A 22,407-nucleotide genomic window follows, 5' to 3' on the forward strand; every position below is an offset into this window, starting at 1 on the left:
GTGTGTGTGTGTGTGTGTGTGTGTGTGTGTGTGTGTGTGTGTGTGATCAGGAATTCATCATCATCTTGGCTACATAGTGAGCTTGACGCTAGTCTGGGCTTCATAAGCCTCCATCTCAAAAAAAAATAAAAAGAAGGAGGTGGATTTACACGCTGCATAAAGATATCTGTGAGGTCCACCGAGGGGAAACAGCAGCAGGTGGCAGAAACTTCCATGTGACAGGAAAACAACAATGCTACTGATGCCTGTGTTTTCTGAACGCACATGACAGAGCCTGGCAAACACCAAGTAACTGTCAAACATCATTTGGTAAATCATGCAGAACATCCCCAGATGTTCGCTCAGAGAACGCTTCTTGGTTTTTAATGCTGCTATTTCATAAAATATACATTCTCCTACAAAACAGCACCTTTGTGCCAATGATTGTATATGAAACATTCATGTATTATGATCTTTTAACACGATAGTCTCATGTGGCCCAGGGGTGGTATGAATTCACTGCAAAGCCAAGACTGGCTTTACACTGCTGAGCCTTCTCCCATCTCCCATTTACTGGGATGCCAAGAGAGCTACCAAGCCTGGCCCCTCAACACATTTAAAAAAACTTTTTTTATTAATTACACTTTATTTATTTTGTATCCCTCCTGTAGCTCCCTCTCTCTTCCCCTCCCAATCCCCCCTCAACACATTTTAAGCTGAGCATATATGGAAGCGGGCTTGTGTTCTACCTCAGCACAGCCAGGCATTGTCAAAATGACAGGACTGCATGCAAAGGCAATGAAAGGCGTGCCCAATTCCCATCAAAGTACATGAGCATTGCCAGGCACGGGGTAGTGATGGTTACCTGCACTGAAGTGGCGGCTGGGAGAAACATCGTGGGACTTTTACACCCTGACAAGGCACTCTGTTGCTTCTATATAGTATGTAAGCGTTTTACTGTGCAATGGCTAATCTTGGTGGTCAGTCTGATTGGATCGGAATCAGGCAGATGGCGTACCTCTGGGCAGGCCTGTGAGGAAAGCATTAACTGAATGAGGAAGACACTGTCTTACAGTGGACAGCACCTTCTGGCTGTGTCCTGGATGAAAAGAGTTTCTTGGGGAAAGGCTGCTGCTGCCTGCCCGCCTTCACCCTCACCTGGTGAATGTGTCCACCCTGTTGCTACTGCTGCGGCCATCCTCGGCAGACATTAGCAGCCTCTTCAGCCTTCCACTGCAGACTGAAGACTTGTGGCTCTCCAGGAACCCTCTGGGCCTTTAGTGCCAGATTTGGACTGAGCAGCTGCTGAGTGCTCAGCCTTTCCATCATTTTGGACCATCCAGCCCATGTCATGTAAACTTAGCTAAAACAAGCCCATTTGTAATTGTGGCAGTCAACAAAACTGGAAGGAGCCGGAGTTCTGGAGAATGCTTTGACATCAGATGTGGAGATACAGGATTTGGAGTTTGCCCTGACGGTTTTCAGTCTTGCTTTGATCTAGTATTTCCTCACTATCCTCCCTTTCCTCCCTTCTGGGAACAGTAATGTATATCCTGAGTGCCACTGTATATGAGAAGAGTGTGGGCTGCTTTTTTGTTTTGATCCTCCAGGCATTACAATTAAGAGATGGCCTTGAGTCTCACAAGAGACTTTGGGCTTTTAAACAGCCTTAAGACTATGGGGACTTTTGAAGTTGGACTGAATGCATTTTGCATTACGATACACGTTATGATCATGGCTGCAAACCTTAGAGGGGCCAGAGAGTGGAATGTGGTGGCTGGAATGAGAATGGCTCCCATGGACTCATGCATGCTCAGTTTCCAGGTGATAAGCTGTCAGGGAAGGCTTAAGAGGTCTTATTGGAGGAGGTATGCCCTAGGGGTGGTCTATGAGGTTTCAAAAGCCCATTCCAGGCCCAGTCTCTCTCCCTCTGCTTGTGGATCTGGATGCAAAGCCCTCCTCTCATTCCCTACACCTGCCCACCACCATGCTCCCTGTGATGATAATGGCATAAACCTCTAAAGCTGCAAGCAACCCCCCAGTTAAATGCTTTCTTTTATAAGAGTTGCCTTGGTGTCTTAGGGGTTCTATTGCTGCAACAACACCATAATAAAAGAAAGGGAGGAGAAGGTTTATTTGGCTTACAATTCCACAACACTGTTGATCATTGAAGGAAGGCAGAGGAGAGGAATTCAAACAGGGCAAGAACCTGGAGTCATGAGCTACACAGGGTCCATGAAGGGGTGCTGCTTAATGAATAGCTTGCTCTCCATGGTTTGATAAGCCTGCTTTCTTAAAGATCACCAGCCCAGGGATGGCACCACTTACAATGAGCTCAGCCCTCTCCCATCTATCACTAATTAAGAAAGACTCACAGGCAAAAATTAGGCAGAGCTCAGAGAGCCTTGTGGAAGAAAGAGGGGAAGGATAGAAGGGCCCAGAGGGGACAAGAGCTCCACAAGAAGGGCAACAGAGTCAACTAACCTGGGCCCAATGGTGCTTACGGAGACTGGAGCAACAGCCAAGAGCCATGGATGAACTGGACCTAGGCCCGATACACATATGTAGCCAATGGGCAGCTTCAGGTGGGTTTTCCAGTAAAGAGATCAGGGACTATGACACGGACTCTCTGCTTTTTCCATCACTTCTCCCTGGCAGGGCAGCCCTGCCCAGCTTCAGCGGACGAGGATGCACTTAGTCCTGACGTGACTTGATGTGCACATTATATTTTAGTCTTGAGTTTAATGTCATATGTTTAAACATGTATTACCTTAAATAATAGGGAAATAGCCTTCCAAATAACATTTCTTAATTGAGAGTCTAATTTTCAGGAGCCATTTTCAAATGATTTTATTTTACGTTTATGTGTGTGTTCCTTGTATGTATGTATGTGTACTGCCCATGTGCCTGGTTCCTATGTGGTCCCTAAGGCTAGAAAAGGGCACCAAATTTCCTGGAACTGGAGCAGACTCAGATCCTCTGGAAGGGCAACCAGTGTTCTTAACCATGGAAACATCTCTCCAGCCGGGAGCCATTTTTGAGCTGTATAAGTAGCACACAGATAGTGTCCTGGTGATAAAATTCAGATGGCACGTATACACGAGGGGCCCTCCTTAACCACTCCTTGTCTTTCTTTCATTCTCTAGACAAAACCACTGTACATCAATCAGGTGTGCACCTTCTGGACTTTTCTGTAGGCACCTCAAACCACAGAGTGCATTTACTTATACAGTTAATATGCAAAGCCATTTACTTATACACTTAATTAATAAAATGAGGGTGGGACATTTAGGCCAGTGGTAGAGCACAGGCTTAGCACCAAAGGGGGATGAACAATCAATGGCGGAAAAACAAAACTAGGCAAGTCCTTGATAAAAATGGAAATTAAGGACTGGGAAGATGGTTGAGCCATCAAGAGCACTTGCAAAGGACCAGAGTTCAGCTCTCAGGCTGTGTGATCTGCTTCCTGCTTTGTTTCCTTCGGAAAGGCTTCAGGAAGCACCGACTTTCCTTCCTGAGATCTTTCTAGAGATGGGGTTACGTTTGCTGGTTGGAGGCATGGCTAGACATTAGCCTGCTCCAGTCCCAAGGTTGACCTGGGATTTGGTGAGGTTGCCAAATCTGGCTGCTCCGTTTCTGCCTCTCAACACTGCCTTCTTTAGCAGTCCCTTGATCTCTGGCAGGAGAGACAGCCCAAAGAATCCCAGACCTGCTCCCTCCTTGCTCCTGATCAAGGAGAGGTTGACATAGAGACAGAAGCAAATCTCCAGAAAGGCTCAGGCAGTCCCTGCCTAACCTGAATATATCACTGGGTCAAAGAATGTGGGGTAGTGACAGCCACTGCACCCACCCCCACAAGACCTCCTGGGGTCTATACGTTTCCATTATTGTCAGAGGTCGTTCCCTAGAAAGAGGTCCCTTTGGATGAGTTGGTTTTGTGTGATAGACCATGCATTTGGAGTCTAAGTTCAGCAAATCAGGTTAGGCGGTGAATAATATTGTAACACTGGCTTCACACAGTTCGTCCTCACCCACTCTGGTGAGGTATTGTGGTACACTGTTGTTATCACTGTTGCAGATTTGTGGATGCTAAGGTTAGGGGAAGTTAAGACACTTGTGAAAATTAATATCCAGGTTGAAGCTCTTGCAGCTATGAGATGCTCATCTTAACCCTGTCACCCTGACACTTAATCTCATTTGAAACTTGGAATAATAAGGGCATTTACTTTAAAGGATGCTGTTTGTGATCCAGTGAATGACTTACTCAAAGTGCCTTGTCAGTGTTACAGTGCTGTGTGAGTCAAAGCTGTGATGGGGTTGGCAGGGTGGAGGGTATCCTTAACCTCCACAAGGTCCCAGGTTGAATTCCTAGCACTGAGAACAGAAAACTGCTTCAGATGTACATTTGAGGATGCTGGTGTTATAAAGAGCAGAGGTGAAAGGTCACAGATAGACAGAAAGTCAAGTGGAAGGAGCCTAAAGATAGAATCCAATCTGTTCCTTGACTACCTGATCCCCTATTTGGAAAACAACCCTCCCCTACTCTGTGTGGGTCCTGTGGGGCTATCAGCTACAGTGACCACATGCTTCTACTACCCATTCAGAAACATCCATAGATGGCATATGATCTATCACTGGCAAATGGTGGTACCACATCTCCCTGCAAAAAGGTGAAAAAATAGATATGGATGAAGCTGTAGGAATGGAGACCTGATGAATCAACTGCCATTTCAGCTCATCCAGCTTTTAGGGGGATGAAACTAACACACAGGGAGAAGCAGAGCCCCCGACAAGAAGAATTAAACCCCTGGGCCAAGCCATTTCAGAAGCTCAGCTCTCGGTCTTCAGTTTCATGAGTCAAGTAATATCAATTGGTCCTATTAATTGGGCTGATGTCACTTGCAAACCAAGTGCTTTGAATAACAGCTTCCAGGTTTGCCTCAACTCACCACTTAGCAATTCAAAGGCTCAGCGGAGGCGGGAACACATGATTGATAGTCTCCATCTGCTCTCTTCCCCTTGGTTATGAAAAGATAGTGATGGGTGCTTAGTTTTAGAAACTCGGAAGCACCCTCCATGACAGACGCTATCAACCCTGGGTGGGGCAAGAGAGCTGGTATAGATCTCTTACCTTCTTCTCCACTGTCTCCACGGTCTCCGTCCTGGCCGTCTTGGCCATCTTTACCAGGAAAACCCATTCTTCCCACCATTCCTGAGGTTCCTGGTGCTCCTGGCGGGCCAGGCGGGCCTTGGGGACCAGGCAGGCTGCAAACTAGTTGAGGGCCACCCTTCTGGAAGTCCCTTCGAGCAAAGGCTCCAAGCATTGGGTCAGCAGCACATGGAAGGGCACAGGCCAAGAGCACCCAGGAGAGCATGGTGGTCACCTAGGGGTGAAAAAAAGAGCTGTGGCAGGTGAGAGTGGACACAGTGCTGACATACTACTTGGTCATTCCAAAGGCATCAGAAGGAGGAGGAGGAGGCATGGGTACAGGGCATTTCTGTCTGTCTTTCATTCCTCCATCCCAGACATCCATCTAGACTAGTGGTTCTCAACCTATGGGTCATGCATGACCCCTTTGGGAGTTGAATGACCGCATCACTGGGGTCATCTAAGACCATCGAAAAACACAGGTATTTGCATTATGATTCATAATACCAGCAAAATTACGGCTATGAAGTGGATATGAAAATAATTTTATGGCTTGGGGTCACCACATGAGGAATTGTATTAAAGGGGTTCGCTTAAGGCCTGTCAACAAACCATCTCTGGTACAGAGTCATCAACGGGCTCTCTTCCCAGGAGGAAGAATAAACACGGCAGCCATGACTTCCTACCACAGGGATGGCTTTCAGTGGTAACTTGCTTTGTGACCTTAGGCTAGTCCCTTTTCCTCACTGACCCCTAGTTTTTCTATCCAAATAGCAAAGGGCTAGAAGAGAGTGGTAGTATTCATTCTGAGAGTCAGGGTGGGAGTTGCTTGTTAAAAGGCAGAGAGTTGAGGCCCAACCCCTAAATTTATGCATGAGTAGCTCAGAAGCAGGGCTGCACAATTTGCATTCATGGTAAGCTTCTAAGGGTGGCCGGGTGCTGATGGTCATCTCAGTCCCAACTTGTCCCATCTCAGTACCAGCTCCCGTGCTGAGCCTTTCCATCTCCGGCCTTCCTTTTTGTTATGGACTTGAGGAGTGGCTGGCTTCATGGCTCCCACGCAGCCTTTGAGCACATTATCAGAGCCCTGGTTTGTATATCTGCACGGTACAGATGCTCCCACAACTCTCATCTCATTGAGTGGGAAGAGGAAAGAGAACGAGGCCTTCACAGCATCTGGGGCAGTTTTCCAGAAGTGCCTGCCATTGGCACAACACTAATACGCATTGATTACGCTGAGCAAGCCTGACACGAGAGCTACAATGTTTGATCACCTATGTTTGTGTCTCTCTGCTCCCTTTTAAACAAACATTAGTCAGTGAGGGGAGCCTGGGAAATTTAGCGAGACTCTGTCTCAGAATTAAAAGGAGAAAGCTGGCAGGGGTGAGGCCCTGGTTCCTTGGTACTGAAAAGAAGATGTCCTGATCTAGAGCGGACCAGGAGCTGAGGAGGGGCCAGCTTGTTTCAAGCGGAGCAGCCAAAGACAGCCCCAAAGCCTGGGCAGTTGTCAGCATCAAGACCAAAGCAGGGTGGAAGCAGAGGCGATGGGGGAGGGGAAGGAGTGAAGAATCAGGAAGAGCCCTGAGCTCCAGAGCTTGAGCAGTGTCCCCCTCCTGTTAAAGCACATCTGGGAGGTGGGTGGGGGTGTCTGACAGAATGGAAATGAATTTTTCAAGCAGTTTTGATATGATCTGGAAATTTGTGATGTGTAAATGTTTCAGATTAGCAAGAGAGGGAAGGAGGGAGGGGAGGAGGGGGGAAGGGAAGGAGGGAAAGAAGAAGGCAGGAAAAAGGTGGAGTGTCTTTTACAAGACATAAACCCAGAGAACAGCTAAAGCCACAGCAAAGAGACAGCTAGACAGGGGAGGGCACAGAGCCACATCTGTCACAGTGTTCCCCTCTATTCTACTCTGAACTATAGTCACAAGCCTCTCGGAGGGAGAACACTTGTTCTCTTCAGCCTGATCATCTCTGGACAGAGTGGAGTCAGTGGCCTCTCAGTGACAGCTGCCTGGAGCAGGCCCCAGGGCCTAATGGGCGGGCTGCTCTGGGACACACAGGAAGATGGTTTATTTTTACCGTTTTCTGGAGCTGGAGCCTGAATGTTCTTGCAGCCCCAGAGGCATTCCTGGGAGCTGGAGCCAGGAATAGCTTTGGAAAGAAAGGCAGGGGACTAGATTTTCTTCCAGAGCTCAAGGGAGAGGGAGAGTCTCCTTCCTTCCCTGGCACCTCTAAGAAAAACAAGGCTCCCGATAGCTTTGCTCCACCCTGAGCTCCACACTCACACCACCACCCACAAGATGGCCCTGGTGAGAAAACCGGGGAGGACGATAGCATGCTTGGATGGGAGCAAGACCCCAAGCCATCTGTCTGGGTGGGGTAACTCTCCCGCAGGCTTTTACATAAACGCAGAGCCAACTTAGGGAGGGTGTCAAACCCAACTCCTTCCCTTGGCAACTGAGGCAGAGACAAACTGACATTATTGAGCGCTCCCAATGAATGACCCGTGGTCTGCAGTGCGTTATGGGAAAGGTACAGCGAACCCTCCAAAAGCAAAAGGAAGTTGTCAAAGGAAGAAGCCAAGGCTCTAAGATTGAAGTGGTCTGCCCACTGTCACACCATCAGGGAGTAGACTTTACCCATGGCCAACCATGCCTAGTGGCCATGTTTACCCCTAATTACCTTTCTCCCTTCTCTACCTCTCCCCGCCCCCAGAAGCAATGTGCTCGTGTCTACACAGCTGCCTATTGGCAGAAGTTATATTTGAACTTGGTGTTGGCTGCTCCTGATATACAAATGCTTTTCATGCTGACAGCATTGCTTAGATGTTTTTCCTTCCAAACATCCCAGAAGAGACCTTGAAGCACATGCGAAGCCGTACACAGCACCCTTTGAGATGTTGGATTTTACTTGGCAGTTTTATATGTGTGCATGCTATGTGACTTTGAAGATTTCAAAGTGATATTTCTGCTTTCTCAAGATACTTTGGTAATCAGTTACTGGAGAAAAACCGTTTGCTCTCTGGGGTGTGGCGGTGCACACCTGTAATCGCAGCACTGGGGTGGACACAGAAGAATCACGAGTTCAAAGTCATCCTCAGTTACACAGCAAGTTCAAAGCCAGCCTTGGCTACAAGGGACTCTCCTCAAAAAACACACCGAAAAGGGGTGGGGTGAGGAAGTGGCTCAGCAGTAAAGAGCCCTGGCTGCTCTTCCAGAGGACCCAAATTCAATTTTCAGCACCCACATGGATGCTCACAACTGCCTGTAACTCCATTTCCAGGGGGTCATACACCCTCACACAGACATACTATTCAGGCAGAACACCAATGAACAAATATAATTAAACATGCCAGTGTGCGCACATGCATGCACGCACGCACACGCATACACACAAAGAACTAAACAATGGAATATTTTCTGTTCTTTGAAAAGTCTTACTTCAATAGTCAGGAGCCTCCAGGATCCTGATTACCCACCACAAAGCCCTCTGGGGTGTTCATGATGTGGGGTTCAACTAGGGTCCTAGCCAAGAGACCAGGGTTGGGGTTTGCAAAGCCTACCACATCCCATTATTCATTCCTCACTCGGACTTTAAACACCCTCCCTTCCCATGTTTACGCCATGACTCCCAACCTCTTCCACATGCTCCAAGCAGCGTTTAAAACCATCCATCAGCCACCGCATTCTTTAAGCTGGTCCAGTAGCTTCTGGCTGTGGGCTACAAAGACAAGAACCCTTACAAAGCCCACAAGAGCCTAAAGGACCTGGCTTCAGCCTCACCCTGGCCTTTGCTTCCCCCTTTCCTCCCTTCCTTTGCTTGTTGGGCAGCTACAGGGCCTCCATCAGGCCAAGGTCCATCCCCCTTCTGCTCTTAGCACAGTGCTCTCAGGCTTAGCTTTCAACCTTCCAAGTATTCCCTGACTCCCTCTTTCAGGCAGCTGTCCTTCCATGGCCCTAGTTTGTTTACTTGATTGTCTCTTTCATCCCTGAATCCCATGAGCAAAAAACTGCAGCTGGCCACCTCTTTACAAACTTCCAAGCATATGAGCTGCTCTGGGGCTGGAGAGATGGCTCAGTGGTTAAGAGTACCTTCTGCTCTTCCAAAGGACCTGAGTGCACACACAAATGTTTAAAAAAGAGGAACAGCTGCTTAATGAGTAGTTGAGACTCAGAAAGTCTATAGCGGAGAGAAGAGGGGGTCTAAATGTTGAAGGGCATGGAAACCACTAATTCAAGCAACTTTTCTCTCTTCCATCAGTTTTCTAACCTGGCCCAGATAGAGACTTTCCTTGGGCTTGCTCAGTCTGGCTTTCTGTCCCCGTCTCGGGCGCTGTGCTTGCAGAATACCTCACATACAGCAAATGTTCCACAAAGAGAAGTTTAATTGGGTCAGATTAAAAAAAAATTAACCATCACACACACACCCTGCCCCATACCTTTTTAAAAACTGTCATCTAAACTGTTCTTTCTGGGAATGGGTTGGGAAGAAAGGCTTCATCAAGTCTTCTTGCTAAAGGGAAAAAAATAATAACAGTTAAGTCCCAGGAACGGAATCCTGAGGTGTTAAACTTGGATGCGTTCTGAAGTCTGGTTTCAGTCTGCCCAGTCCTGGGTTTCTAGCCTCTCAGGAAAGTAGCTAGTAGTTCATGAAAAAAGCATGTTCCAGGAAAGCCCTGGGAGCCCGTGGCTCCAGCCAGCGTCCTCTGTAGGGCAAGAACCTTCTCCCTCCACCCTTCACAGTATATAGCCTCTGGCTCTTTCTTCAGGGCCTTCTGCCAAGACTGTGACAGGAGAAGGGCCAGAGGTGGGGACCCTCGCCTTTCATGTATTTTTCTGGAATGTGGCCTGCAAGTACAAATGCCAGGCCAGGAATGCTTGTCTGGGCTTTGAGTGAGGCTGTGAGGCCCAGGTACTGACCAATCTCCCCTTGAAGATCTGAAGATCTCAAACAGGTCTCTCTCTCTCTCTCTCTCTCTCTCTCTCTCTCTCTCTCTCGGATAAGATCCCTGAGGAAAGCAATCATTCATTTGCTTAAGTCTTTCATGGACACAATGGCGTTTTTTAAACCCACCGAATCTGTGTCAAGAGTGAGATTATGCCTCCGAACACCTACCCGGGGGCTGACACACTAAACACTGCAGTTGGCCACTTGCCCCCCATTACCCTAACCTGCTCCCCAGAAGCCCTCTCAGCCGCCCACCTCATCCTCAAATCCTCAGGTCTAGTCTCATCTCCTTGCCAAACACTGCCCATGGTACCTGGTCCATAATGCTCCTGGATTACCCTGTGCCTTTCAAAGCGTGTGAACCCAAATATGATCACTATTTGTTTCTGTCTCCCTGGGGAGGTAGGGACCCTGATAATCCCTCTCTCTAACACTGGAGCCTAGCACAGTGGCACATAATCTTCACGTTCAACACAAACTAAGTGACCCTGAGCGCAATGGTCACTCATAACCCATGAAATAACAGCAGGGTTTTGATACACTTTGTGGCTGACAAAGCTACACTTGACTACTGGGAATCTAGAGAGCCCAAAGGGCTCAAGCTGTGGTTCAGCTGAAGCTCACAGTCTCCACCTCCATCAGGAGACCCTGGAGTGATGCCTTGCCTCCAGAGGACCTTCCTCAATTGGGTCTACCTGGGGAGTTCTTCCTGTGTGTGCATTTAAAAGGGACAAGGCTGGTGGCTGGAGAGGGCTTGCTTGCAGATGGATGAAGACTGCTGAAAAATCTGCTTTGATGGGAGAATGCTCTAATGGAAAACACCCTGCCTTCCCCAATTCCAGGAAGCAAATTAGAAGCAGTCATTCTTCAGTTCCTCTAAATGCTGAGGTGGCCTGGAGGAGAGAGGCTGGGTGTAGTTCCGTACAGAGCTCTCAGGACATCTTTTTTTTTTTTTTTTTTTTTTCTGGAATCTTAAGTTTGAGGACCACTTGGAAGCTCTTAAGTGCCCAGAGGAGAGAGACAGAGGATTACAACGTGAACACAGAGGGTTGAAAAGCACAGGGTCGTCTTGCTGAGAAATATTTTAATTTTTCTTCCCCTCTCCATTCTTGGCTCTGCCAAGAATACTTTATAAAGAGGTCCAAGGATAAAGTATGATGTAATGAGAGGTCTCAGGAGCTAGGACCTGGTTGGGCTTGCTTCAGCAGACATTTCTGAAAGCACGCAGGAAGTCAGACTTGGGGTTAATACCGACAGATTCTATTTTCTGCTATATATATACTTCAGGTCGTTCAAAGCTTACAAACATGATGTTCAACATGGCAGACAGTGCAAGCCAGTCCTCTAGTCCAGGCCGTTAGAGGTCTGAGCCTCCACTAAAAAAACAGCTGCAGGAGTCAGGGAGGTGGAACCTAGGCTCCTGGTAGTTGAAATGGGAGACCATCAAGCCCCACCATGCTGGTGACTAATGCTCCAAGTGGAGGGCCAAGGAGCACAGTAAGGGAGAAGGATGCGGTTGCTGAGTGAGACCTGAAGAACAGGGGAAGAGGAGCGAGGGTGTTTGTTCTCCTGTCTCCATGCCTCCAGAGGGCCAGCCTTGGCGTGGCAGACCGACCACTTTGCTGGGGGAGAATAATTGGGCAGCATTGTCCAGTAGGAAAAGGACAGAAGCCATATATGCCATTCTAAGATTTATTTATTTATTACTTATACAGCATTCTGCTGCATGCGTGCCTGCAGGCCAGAAGAGGGCAACAGATCTCATTACAGGTGATTATGAGCCACCATATAGTTGCTGGGAATTGAACTCAGGACCTCTGGAAGAGCAGCCAGTGCTCTTAACCTCTGAGCCATCACTCCAGCCCCATACATGTCATTTTAAATTATCCCATGGTCATATTAAGGAATAATAAGAAGCAGGTGAAGTTAATTTCAGTATTATTTAGATCAATGTTGTCATCTCATTTGAACATGTCATCTTAAAAAAAATCATTAGTGTGACATTTTACAGTCTTTTAAAAATATTTTTTAATTCTGTTTTTATTTGATTTGATTTGATTTGTTTTTATCTATTTCATGTATGTCTTTGTACCACGTGTGTGTCTGGTACCAACGGAGGCCAGAAGAGAAAGATGGATACACTGGAACTGGGGTACAGAACGTGTGAACCACCATGTGTGTGCTGGGAATTGAACCTGAGTCCTCTGGAAGGACAGTCAGTGCTCTTAATTGCCGAGCCATCTCTCCAGGCCAGTAGGGACAGGTGCTTCCCTGAAACTTGATGGCCTCACAGCCTAGCTGGAAGGTCAATTTCAGGGTCAATGTGAATACACATGTGAACACATCACACACCTATACACACATACCACACAAATACATATAAAAAGTGATCAGCTTGCTGCTTACTAATTGATTGCCTTATGTGGACCTCAGATTGCACTGCACTTTTTGTCTTTTTTTTTTTTTTCTTTTTGAGATAGGGTCTCCCTGTGTATTTAGACCTGGTTAGTCTGTAGTGACTGTGTAGATAGAGCAGGCTGGCCTGGAGCTTGTCTGCAATCCTTCTTCACATGCTTCCTGACCAGCCCCGCATCTCTGCTTCTATTTTTGACAATATCTTAGGCTGTCCTGGACCTCGCTCTGTAGCTTTGAAAGCTTTGAACTTCTGACCTTGGGCCTCGGTCTCCCAAGTGCAGGGCTGACAGGTATATGCCATCAGAGTTAGCTATACACTGTACTTTTAATTTTTGTTTTTCTTTTTTTCTAATTTTAAGTTCAGATGAAAATTTATTGTGCTGAGGAGATGACTCGGTGTGTAAAGCACTTGTTATGAATGTGTGAAGGTGTGAGTTCAAATCCCCAGAAGCCATATAAATCCAGGAGACAGGAGTGCAGGTCTGTAATTCCAGTGCTCCTATAGTAAGATGGGAAGTGGAGACACAAGACTCCTTGGAAATTCATAGCACAGCTAGAAGCCCCAAATCAGGTGGAAGGCGAGGCCCAACGCGTGAAGTTGTTCTGTGTTCTCTGCATGCACGCTGTTGCATAGTTATGCCCACACTCAGGCACGTGAACATGAAGAAAAAAAGGAAGAAAGAAAACTTTTCACTTTTCTGGGGGACCTAGCACCCTGCAGGCCTTATATTTCTCCTCAGAGTCCTAAAAGTTCTATACTGGCGTCTCCATTTTGCAGAAGACAAAGGAGAGCCCAAAAGAGTAGAAAATCATTTCCCCATGTCAAGCCTATCTGGGAAACCAGGCCTGCTTATGCCAGGCCCAGAACTCATGGTCCTCTATCCCAACACCTCTGCTAGCAGGAGAGTCTCTGACAGGTTAGTGATGCCAACATGACTGGGTACATGCAGAGAAATAAGCCAGTTACAGAAAAGGACAAACCCAGGGGAGAGTCACTGGCATTAGAAAGGGTCTGGCAGAGAATTGCTTTCAAAACTGGACCTATAATAGAAGGACATTCACTGAGCAATTTGATTTGTACAGGGTTCCTCTCATGTAGACAAATGCCATTTGCAGGGCTCTGACTGGCAGGAAAAGGTTGCGGAAGTGTGAGTATCACTCTGCTACCCTTTAGTGAACACCAGGGCGTAAGAAGCAGGAGTACAAGATTATGGGGAATTATGGGGAAAAGTGCCCAGTCCGCAGGGCCAGGACTAGACAGGAAAGAATGCAGAGACCAAAGTGACTTCCTGGGCTGGTGAGCAAATACTCAAAGTATGAGGACCGGTGTTTGATCCCCAGAACCCACATTAAAAATAGAGAGAGACTTGCATGGTGAAATGTGCTTCCAATTCTGTCCTTGGAGAAGCAGAGACAGGCAATTGTCTGGGACTCCCTGGCAAGCCAGCCTACCCTACTTGGTGAGCTCCTGGTCTATGAAAGACCCTGACTGGGGATGGAAACTCCAAGGAATAGCACCCGAGATTGCCCTCTGACCTCTACATCACTCAAGTGCATGTGTCCTCACAAGCACACAGACACAGACACATACACAGAGAGAGAGAGAGACAGACACACACACACACACACAGAAAGAGAGACTGACAGACAGATACACACACACACACACAGATTTCTTGGGGAATCTTGCTGATTACGTCATGGAGACAGAGTAGCTTCAGAGACGACTTTGAGCTTGTGTAAAGAATTCCAACTCACCCGTACAGTGAGACACTACTGGAACAAAGGTGATGCCCCTGCTAGGACCTGGGAAGCCATCACCCATTTGACTGTGGTCTGCTAGTTGAATTAGAAGGAAGGGCAGAGGCGATGTCTAGAGAGATGTGTGGAGGAGCTGAGTTTTGGTGGCAGAAGGCTGAGTAATGCATGTAGCAACCAGATAACAAATAACCCCGTGCAGATGGGAGAGCAGAAGTGAAACATGGAGAAGAGGCGTTTTTAATAATGCTGAATGCCATCGTCATTATTAATGCTGCCGGTCTAGTGTAGACCGTGTCTGGCAGATGCTCATTTACGGGAATGAAACATTGCAAACCAAACGGTTTTCTGGTCACAGCAGAGGAGAACCACACTGAGATGTACGAGGCTTTCTTGTGTTACAGCAGGGACCAGGCTGGGGGGCCACTCCGAGCCACTGCCATAGTTTGGTTGAATGTTGAGGTCCCTGGGGTGGGTCAGAGAGCAGTGGGAATAGAGAATATGAACCATATATAGATACAAACGAGGCTTGGGTGCTGGGGATTGGCTCTGCCGGAAGAGCGCTTGCCCAGCACGCGCAAAACCCTGGGTTTGATCCCCAGCGCGGAGTAAATCTGAGGTGATGGAACTCGGCTGCAGTCCTAGCACTCAGTAGGCAGAGGCAGGAGGAACAGGGGTCAAAGGTCATCCTCAGCTACACAGTGAGTCTGAGGCTAGACAGGGCTGCAGGAGGCCCTGTCTAACCAAAGCAAAAGACAAGGCTTAGAGACAATTAGTTTGAGGAAGGAGGGGGAGTGAAGAGAAATATCAAGAGCTTGATGCAATTTTCTATCATTTACTATATGTTTCTGAGCACAATCTGCCCCTCCCCCATTTTAATTTTTTTTTTTTTAAGAAATGTTCACAGTTGATGAGAGAATGGACCAACTGATGTTAACTTTGTGAACCCAAGTATCGGATTCAGACTTAAAGGGTTAAGTACCTTTGCCATATGTACAGCCCTGAGCCTGTCCTTAAAGTGACTGAGTCAGTTCCGTCTTTGGAGAGAGAGAGAGAGAGAGAGAGAGAGAGAGAGAGAGAATGCGTTGTCATGGAAACGAAAGCGCACAAGTTCAGGGCCTGAGGGCTTGTCACCAAATAGGTGCTCAGCAAACCACAGGGCTCTTTTCTTAACCCGTGAGCCACCAGTCAGAGCCCGGCATATGACACGCTCTTTAAAAAAAAATGTTTGAATTCTGAGTATATAATGTCCCAGGCAGAGGTTGAGAGCTGCCCATCCCTCACCAGGCGAACTCTCTGCTACCTCATCTCTCATGCCTACAGCATCCAAGGCTCCTCCAGGTCCGCCCCACTCTCTGCCCTGAAGGGCATGACACTCACCCTCTGTGCCCCGCGCCACTTCCAGGGGCATCCGACGGCGCTGCTGCTCGGATGGTGCAAGGTCCTGCCTGCAGCAGCGGGAGATGCGGGCCCCAGGCATAGTTTTCCCATCCCGTCATGGGCTCATGGGCGGGAGCGCCTTCCTTCCCAGTCACGTGCGCTGGCCAGCAGCTGGCGCTCTCTTTCCCTTCGGATTTCAGGACGACTTCCAGCGGAGGGGGCAACTCGGGTGTGTCTGTGTCCGGAAGCGTTTAGAAGCGTGTAGAAGTTGTCAGAGCATTTGAAGGTTTGGTCGTTGTTATTGGTGTGTTTGCCAGCGTCTGCAGAGCCATCCGCGCGTACGTGTGGGCATGTGGAGCTGAGGCTGTCCCGAGAGAAAGTCTCCCTGCACGCTGAATGTGCGTGTACTAGTGAGTGATCACGAGTCATACATACACGTTTAGGTGTGTGTGTGTGTGTGTGTGTGTAGGTCATACACCTAAACATGCATCCACACCCCAGCATGCGCATGTGCAGGTACGTACGTGGTGAAGGCTGAGCTGAATGTCTAACTGGAGTTCTGGTGTATCTGGTAGTGGCTAGGTATCTGTGCGAGGTGGCACTGATGGGTGCTCAGTGACTCCCTGTGTACTCACACATGAACGCACACGTTTGTGTGGATTTTCTCTGGGCGTCAGTGTCCACATACTCGGGAACAGGTGGCGGTGTCCCAGTCCTCATTTCTCTCCTCTGCAGACACTATAGCTCTCTCCCCATCCCCACTGACTGACTCTCAGGCCTTCCTTAAATCATGCAGAGAGCGATGGGGCCTGCTGGAGGATCTCGGCGCCCCCGACACAGGCAGAGAGCTCCCGGTTAGACAACAAGCAGAGACCACAAGAAAGCCCTGGGGGCCTGTTATGAGCGTCTCTCCGTTCCTTCCTCTGCTCCCTTATTCTAGCTCCTCGTAGTCCACTGGGCAGCAGAAGCATCTGGCTAACAGCTGCCATAAGAGGCAAACTTTACAGTCAGAATTTTAATGCAGAAATCCCTTCAAAGTCTTTTGCCGATTCCACCCCCCTAGACAAGGCAGTGAAATGTGCAGACAGCATTTTACTTTCTGAGATGTGGGAAGAATAATAATGGCCTTACCTGCACCTGCCTTTCTTCCCTTAGCCATGACACTCACCCATAATGCATTTAGGAAGCAATCAAGCTACATGGAGACTCTGTATTGATACCACATAAATTTATAATTTGTAATAATAATAAATGTTATGCCAATACTACAATATGTATAATAGCATTATATGCTATATGATACAAAATAAGTAATGATATGAAGATATGTTTATTCAACAGATTAAAATATTAAATTGTATTTGTTTATTCATGTGTGTATGCACGTGTGGAGGTCAGTGGGTCTCGGGCTAGCCACGCCTAGATGGTAGGCACGAGGCCAAGTGAACCAATTCACTCTCCCATGTGATTTCCATGAAAGGATACCAGTTTTCTTCTGAAGTATTAACTTCAGAGACATAGTCCTAGTGTGCCTTGAGCCATGGCTTCCTGCCACTTGGAAAGAATCTGCTTATGACAAGAGGCAGTGACATCCCCACATAAGAAGAACTGGGAGAGGTACAGAGCGCTGTGGCTACTTTATTCTGATACTTGCTGTAGTTGTGATAAAAGTCCTATTCTCTTATTCTTCCTCTCTCTTTAAACTAGCTTCAATGAGTTTCTGTCAGTTACTACAGAAGACCCACTTCTGTGGCCTCCCAAGCTTAGCTCAAACCTTTCTTTTTATGTGAGTGGAATGGTGTGAATAAAATATTTCTTTGAATTATTAACTGATGATCTGCTGGAGCCCCACGACATTTCTGAGCCTCTCTTCTGAACTCTGTCGATGCTGTGTTGGTAGTTTGACAGCTTGCGGGGGTAGCAATCAACGAGCTCCCAGCCTGCTTACCTGAAACATCACTGTCTAAAGCTCTTTTCAGCTGTTCCATCCACTGCCTAGAGGCATATCCTCATCTGTGTACCTCTTGCTTACACTGGGTAGGCAAGCACGCCCCGGTCTAGACTGCATCTGAGTCTTTAGACTCACTAAGGAGGAAAGGTCTTACAAAAGAGTTTAGGCCAAGGTCCCCATTTCATGCACAATGCCAGGAGGCTCAGAGACCATCAATGGCTTGATAGTTGTGGATCCGAAATGAAATCTAAGGTCTTTTGACTTACACCCACAGCTAAAATATGGATTGTTCTCTTTGCCCTTTTCAACCCTTCTCTTACTCCACTCTTGGCACAAACGTGTCTACAAACCATTACTGAATCATTCCAAAAGCTAGTGGCCAAGACCCAAGAACTCAGATGTTTATTTTCAATACAGGGCTTAGTGTTGGTGAAGTTCTTCAGAATGAGGTCACTCTAGATGGGGTGTCAGTCATGAAGCAAGGCTGGGGAGACAGCTGTTGGCAAGGTGGGCATGCTGCCATTCTATGGACTGCTGAGTTGGTGGGCATGAGGAATTATACTCAGTGCTGTAATGTCATTTGATGGAAAAGATCAATTTAAAAGGTCATGAGGTTGATGCACACACTAGCAACTATGTCACTTAGGATTCAACAAGACGTCACTCAGCCCAAAAGAAAGTATGTAGATTTATACTACGTATAAACTTTGTTTTGATGTTGTTTTGGACATAGCAGTTCTGTTTCCAGGAATTTGCTTTGGAAGTATGCCCGATGTATTTCAACCCGTTCGAACTAAGAAAGAACTTTAAGCAATTAGGGAGCAGGTTAAACAAATCATTATGCACTTGTACACAAACAACAGATCACAAAAGCAAAACCCAGAGGGGAACATGAACTATCTCATCCGAGTGTGGTGGAGAACACCTTCCTTTCAGCACTCAGGAGGTTAAAACAGAAGGTTGTAAGTTTGAGCCCAGCCCTGGCTACCAAGTAAATGCTATTAAAACAACAACAACAACAAACTCATGAAGTGAAATGTATTCCCTAGAGAGAAGAACTGGAAAACTGGAGAGAGGCACATTAATTTTCCACTGTGTGTCTTGGAATGATGTGCTTTTGAAAGCCACAGGAGAGTTTTACTAATTCAGTATCTTGCTTTCTGAGAAAGAAAAAAAAAAGTACTATGTGGCAGTTCTTACAGGGTCTTCCTTTGTTATTATGGATGGGCTGGACCTTCAAGTATGGTACAGACTTCAGGAAATTAACAATGAACTCCCTACCATGACACACTTTGTTTAGGGAAATAGTGAAAATGGAAGTTGGTTCTTCCATTGCACAGAAGGAAGGTGTGGGCACAGTGATGGGTCTTTCCCCACAGTTACATTAGTGGGGGGTGGGGGCTGAGGTGACCTAACCATTGGCCCCAGCACAAATTCCTCTAGTAGAGCATAAATAAAGTAGTTTCCATGGGAAGGGAAAGAAGAAACAGAGGGAGTCTCCACCAGCAGAATGGTTTCAGGAAAGCTGAAGTCCTGAAAGGGCTGGAGCTCCAACAGAAATTAGACCAAAATAGACACCATGTCTGTTCAACAGGAAGTGGCCAGAAAAGCTCCAACCAGATTCCAGATGTAATTTGCAGAGCCTTGGCTGGAGAAATTTTATTTTTAGAATCAGATGAGAAAAGAAAGATAGAGAGAGGAAAAGAAAAGAAAAAAGAAAAGACGAAACTCTTAAGAAGGCATTTCAAATGCATGGCTCAGAAACAAACAAGCTGTGCATAGTGCATGAAATCCCAGCATCTTTGACGCTGAAGTAGGAGGACTGCTGAGCGTTTGGGGTAAGCCTGAGCTACATAGGGGTTGAGAGAGAGTGAGGACTAACCAGGAACCCAAACAGACACATTATTTGAAGGAGTGCCTCAAATAGTTTTATAGAATCAGGCTTTGAAGAGCAGGTATAGACAGGACTTGCCACATTTTTGCCAGTGTAGTCACAGGAGAGAAAAGGAAAAGTAAATTCTCTATCTCTTCCCTTTGGTTGGGAAGAAAAGGCAGAGACCCCAGATTAGGAGAGAGATGTGACTGAACTGAATATATTCGAACTGAGCTAGTGGCTGGGCACGGAGTCTGATTCTGGGGGAGCTCTATGCACTTAGGTAACACTCTGAAGAGAGTTCTGTTTGTAAGTCAGGTCTACTCAACGCATGCTACAGGGACAGAGAAGTTGAACTTGGGGCCTGCAAAGTGGTTGCAAAGTGACATGCATGTGGGTTACAGAGTAAAAGTAAAACATTTTCAGGAAAAGAACATAGAGGTCAAAAGAAAAACTAATGATAAAAAAGGCAGGGTCTTGCTGTATAGCCCACAATGACCTTGACCCTGAGCATTTTGTCATCCCACTGAACACCATGCTGGTCTATTTCATTAGTGACATTATGCAGATCGGACCAAATAAGGTGGTAAAGCACACTCCATGTTCTTGTAAATTGTATGTGAATCAGAGAACCAACCTTTTTGAAGTATCTGATGTTCCCATACTTTGGACCATATTGCAACAGCCATCTCATGGCAAAAAGCAAGTTATTATTTCTTATTACCTACTATGGTGGTGAAGCACAATGTTCAATAGTGTTTGGGCCCTTTGGAGTGGTATCTTTCCAACCCATTTACTAAATACTCCGTTATCAGAGAGCAGAGCATGAAAGGCTTGCTAGTGCTAGCTGCTCTGCCACCTGGAGCTTCAGAACAAGCAGATCCAATGACACTTGAATGAACAAATAGAGATTCTGTATGGTGCCTGTGGCAAATGCCAATAGAAGAATTTAAATCTCCAAGCTTTCGAGAAAACCCACACTCTGAGAATAGCTCATGGTCTGCTGCCAAGTCTTGTAAAGACCAAGCCCTTTAAAATGGCACTGTTTGAGTCTAGAGGTCATAAAGTGGATTAGTGGACATGAAACAGAGGAGGCAGGGATGAAGATGTGGACATCACAAAATTTACCTGGGTCATAAAATAAATGGTTCAACTTTTTTTGACACCCACTTCTGCAACAAAGCAGCTCTTACTTCTCTGTCGCCCTTCCCTCTCTTCCCTTTCTCTGTCTCCCATCCCCTTCTCCTCCTCCTTCCCTTCCTCTCCCACTGCCTTGCCCCTCCCCTCCTCTCCCCTCCCTTTCTCCTCTCTCCTCCTCTTCTTTCCTCCTTTTCTTCTCTCTCCTCCTTTTCTCCCCTTCCTTTCCTCATTCTCACTCTTCCCTTCCCCCTTTCTCCTTTCCTCTTCCTTATTCCTCTCTCCTTCCCTCTCTCTCTTCCTTCCTCCTCCCCTTCTCTTCTTCCTCCTCTCTCACCTCCTGTCCCCTCTCCTTCCCTTCTTTCCTTTCTCCCTCCCTCCTCTTTCTCCTCCCCTCCCCTTTCCCTCTCCTTCCTCTTCTCCTACACACTTCCCTCATTTCCTCCCTCTCCCTTTCCCTTTTATTTTTTCTTTTCTTTTCTCTCTCTCTTTCTCTCTTTTGGTCTTACTATGTAGTCTGGCTGTCCTGGAATTCACTCTATAGATCCAAGCTGTCCTCAAACTCACAGAAATCTGCCTGCCTCTGCCTCCCTCATGCTAGGATTAAAGGTGTGCACCACCAAGCCTGGCTGTTTTCTTCCTTTAAGCACAAACATGTACAGCTATACATTTCCCTTTGAGTACTAATTTTGGAATATCCCATTATTTGGCATGTGGCATTTTGTTCTCATTACAGAATGTTTTCTACTTTTCCTTTCAATTTATTCTTTCATGATCTGGATCAGCAGGTCCTTCTTCAGAGACAGGTTCCTGAGAGGACTGGAAGATCAGAAGATAATGTGATACAGAAGTCTGGGATAAGCAGGTCTTGCACAAGCTATTGTCTTATGCTATACAAGTTTATCAAGAAACACAGCATCATATATACAGCTTTTAGGGAGTAATGGGATAGTATCAGCAGGTAGCTTTTATACAACAGGATGAAGTGGGAAGCTAATCTAACAATGTTGGGAAAGGAGGAATCCAGGATTTCTCAAGGGCATCATAGGTCAAGCTCACAGAGGCTTTGGGACTGATAAGCATAGCCCCCTGAGGTGGAAAGAGTTGGGTTCCCCAGATCTGAAGCTGCAGTTCCCTGAAGGCCCTAGAGTTAGGCTGTTATTGGCTTTGGCAAACATCCTGATTTTAGAGGACCTGTGTGCCCTCAACACTTTGACATATTAGAAATTTGGGAGTGGTTGGCTATTATATGTGAAGATTATTACTAGAGTTAATAACTATTTGGTGTTTAGGAAAAAATGGTTAATGCTCCTGATAGTAAATTTGAGGACTGAGACTCTGTGTTCTTATTCTGGGAAGAAACTACCTTTATAGAAAGGGCAGTTCTAGCTTAACAAAACACAGAACTGTTTAATGAATGGAAATTACCCGTCTTTCCAGCCCCCCACCCCAGTAGAAATTTCAATATGAGTAGAAAGTATGAATGTTGACTAGTCAAAGGAGTAGAATGTGTTTGCTATTAACCTAGTGTTTTGCAGTATTACCTGTTGTTTTTAAACAAAACCCCAAACGTTCAATTTTACCAATAAAGACTCAGGAGCCAGATGCTGGAGTGAAAGCCTGCTAGCTCAGAGAGGCAGAGATGTACCCAGCTGGCCTTCCTACTCAGCTGACATCCCAGAAGGAAAAAAAACCTCTCCTCCACACTGTCTTTAAAAAACCTTTCAACAGCCAGGTGTAGCGGCATACGCCTGTGATCCCAGCACTCTGGGAGGCAGAGGCATGTGGATCTCTATAAATTCAGGGCCAGCCTGGTCA

At 46.8% G+C, this 22,407-nt stretch overlaps 1 protein-coding gene across 2 annotated transcripts in view; it reads right to left on the reverse strand.

Annotated features, from left to right (window-relative positions):
* Window positions 1-15,996, reverse strand: part of C1qtnf2 (C1q and TNF related 2) — a 17,157-nt gene extending 1,161 nt beyond the window's left edge. Inside the window, exons 1-3 of one of the 2 annotated variants that reach the window (XM_055610708.1) lie at window positions 15,629-15,674; window positions 9,567-9,640; window positions 5,111-5,363 (exon numbers count right to left, since the gene is read on the reverse strand). In XM_055610708.1, the coding sequence (XP_055466683.1) occupies window positions 5,111-5,363; window positions 9,567-9,584 (271 nt within the window). In that variant the 5' untranslated portion in view covers window positions 9,585-9,640; window positions 15,629-15,674. Of the gene's footprint in view, window positions 1-5,110; window positions 5,364-9,566; window positions 9,641-15,628 lie in introns of both variants that reach the window. The other variant, XM_055610707.1, reaches the window with a different exon arrangement.
* Between the last annotated feature and the right edge of the window lie 6,411 nt (window positions 15,997-22,407).

The sequence above is a fragment of the Psammomys obesus genome, unplaced genomic scaffold (assembly GCF_907164565.1).
Source record: "Psammomys obesus unplaced genomic scaffold, mPsaObe1.curated_primary_1811, whole genome shotgun sequence".
NCBI classification, from domain to species: Eukaryota; Metazoa; Chordata; class Mammalia; order Rodentia; family Muridae; genus Psammomys; species Psammomys obesus.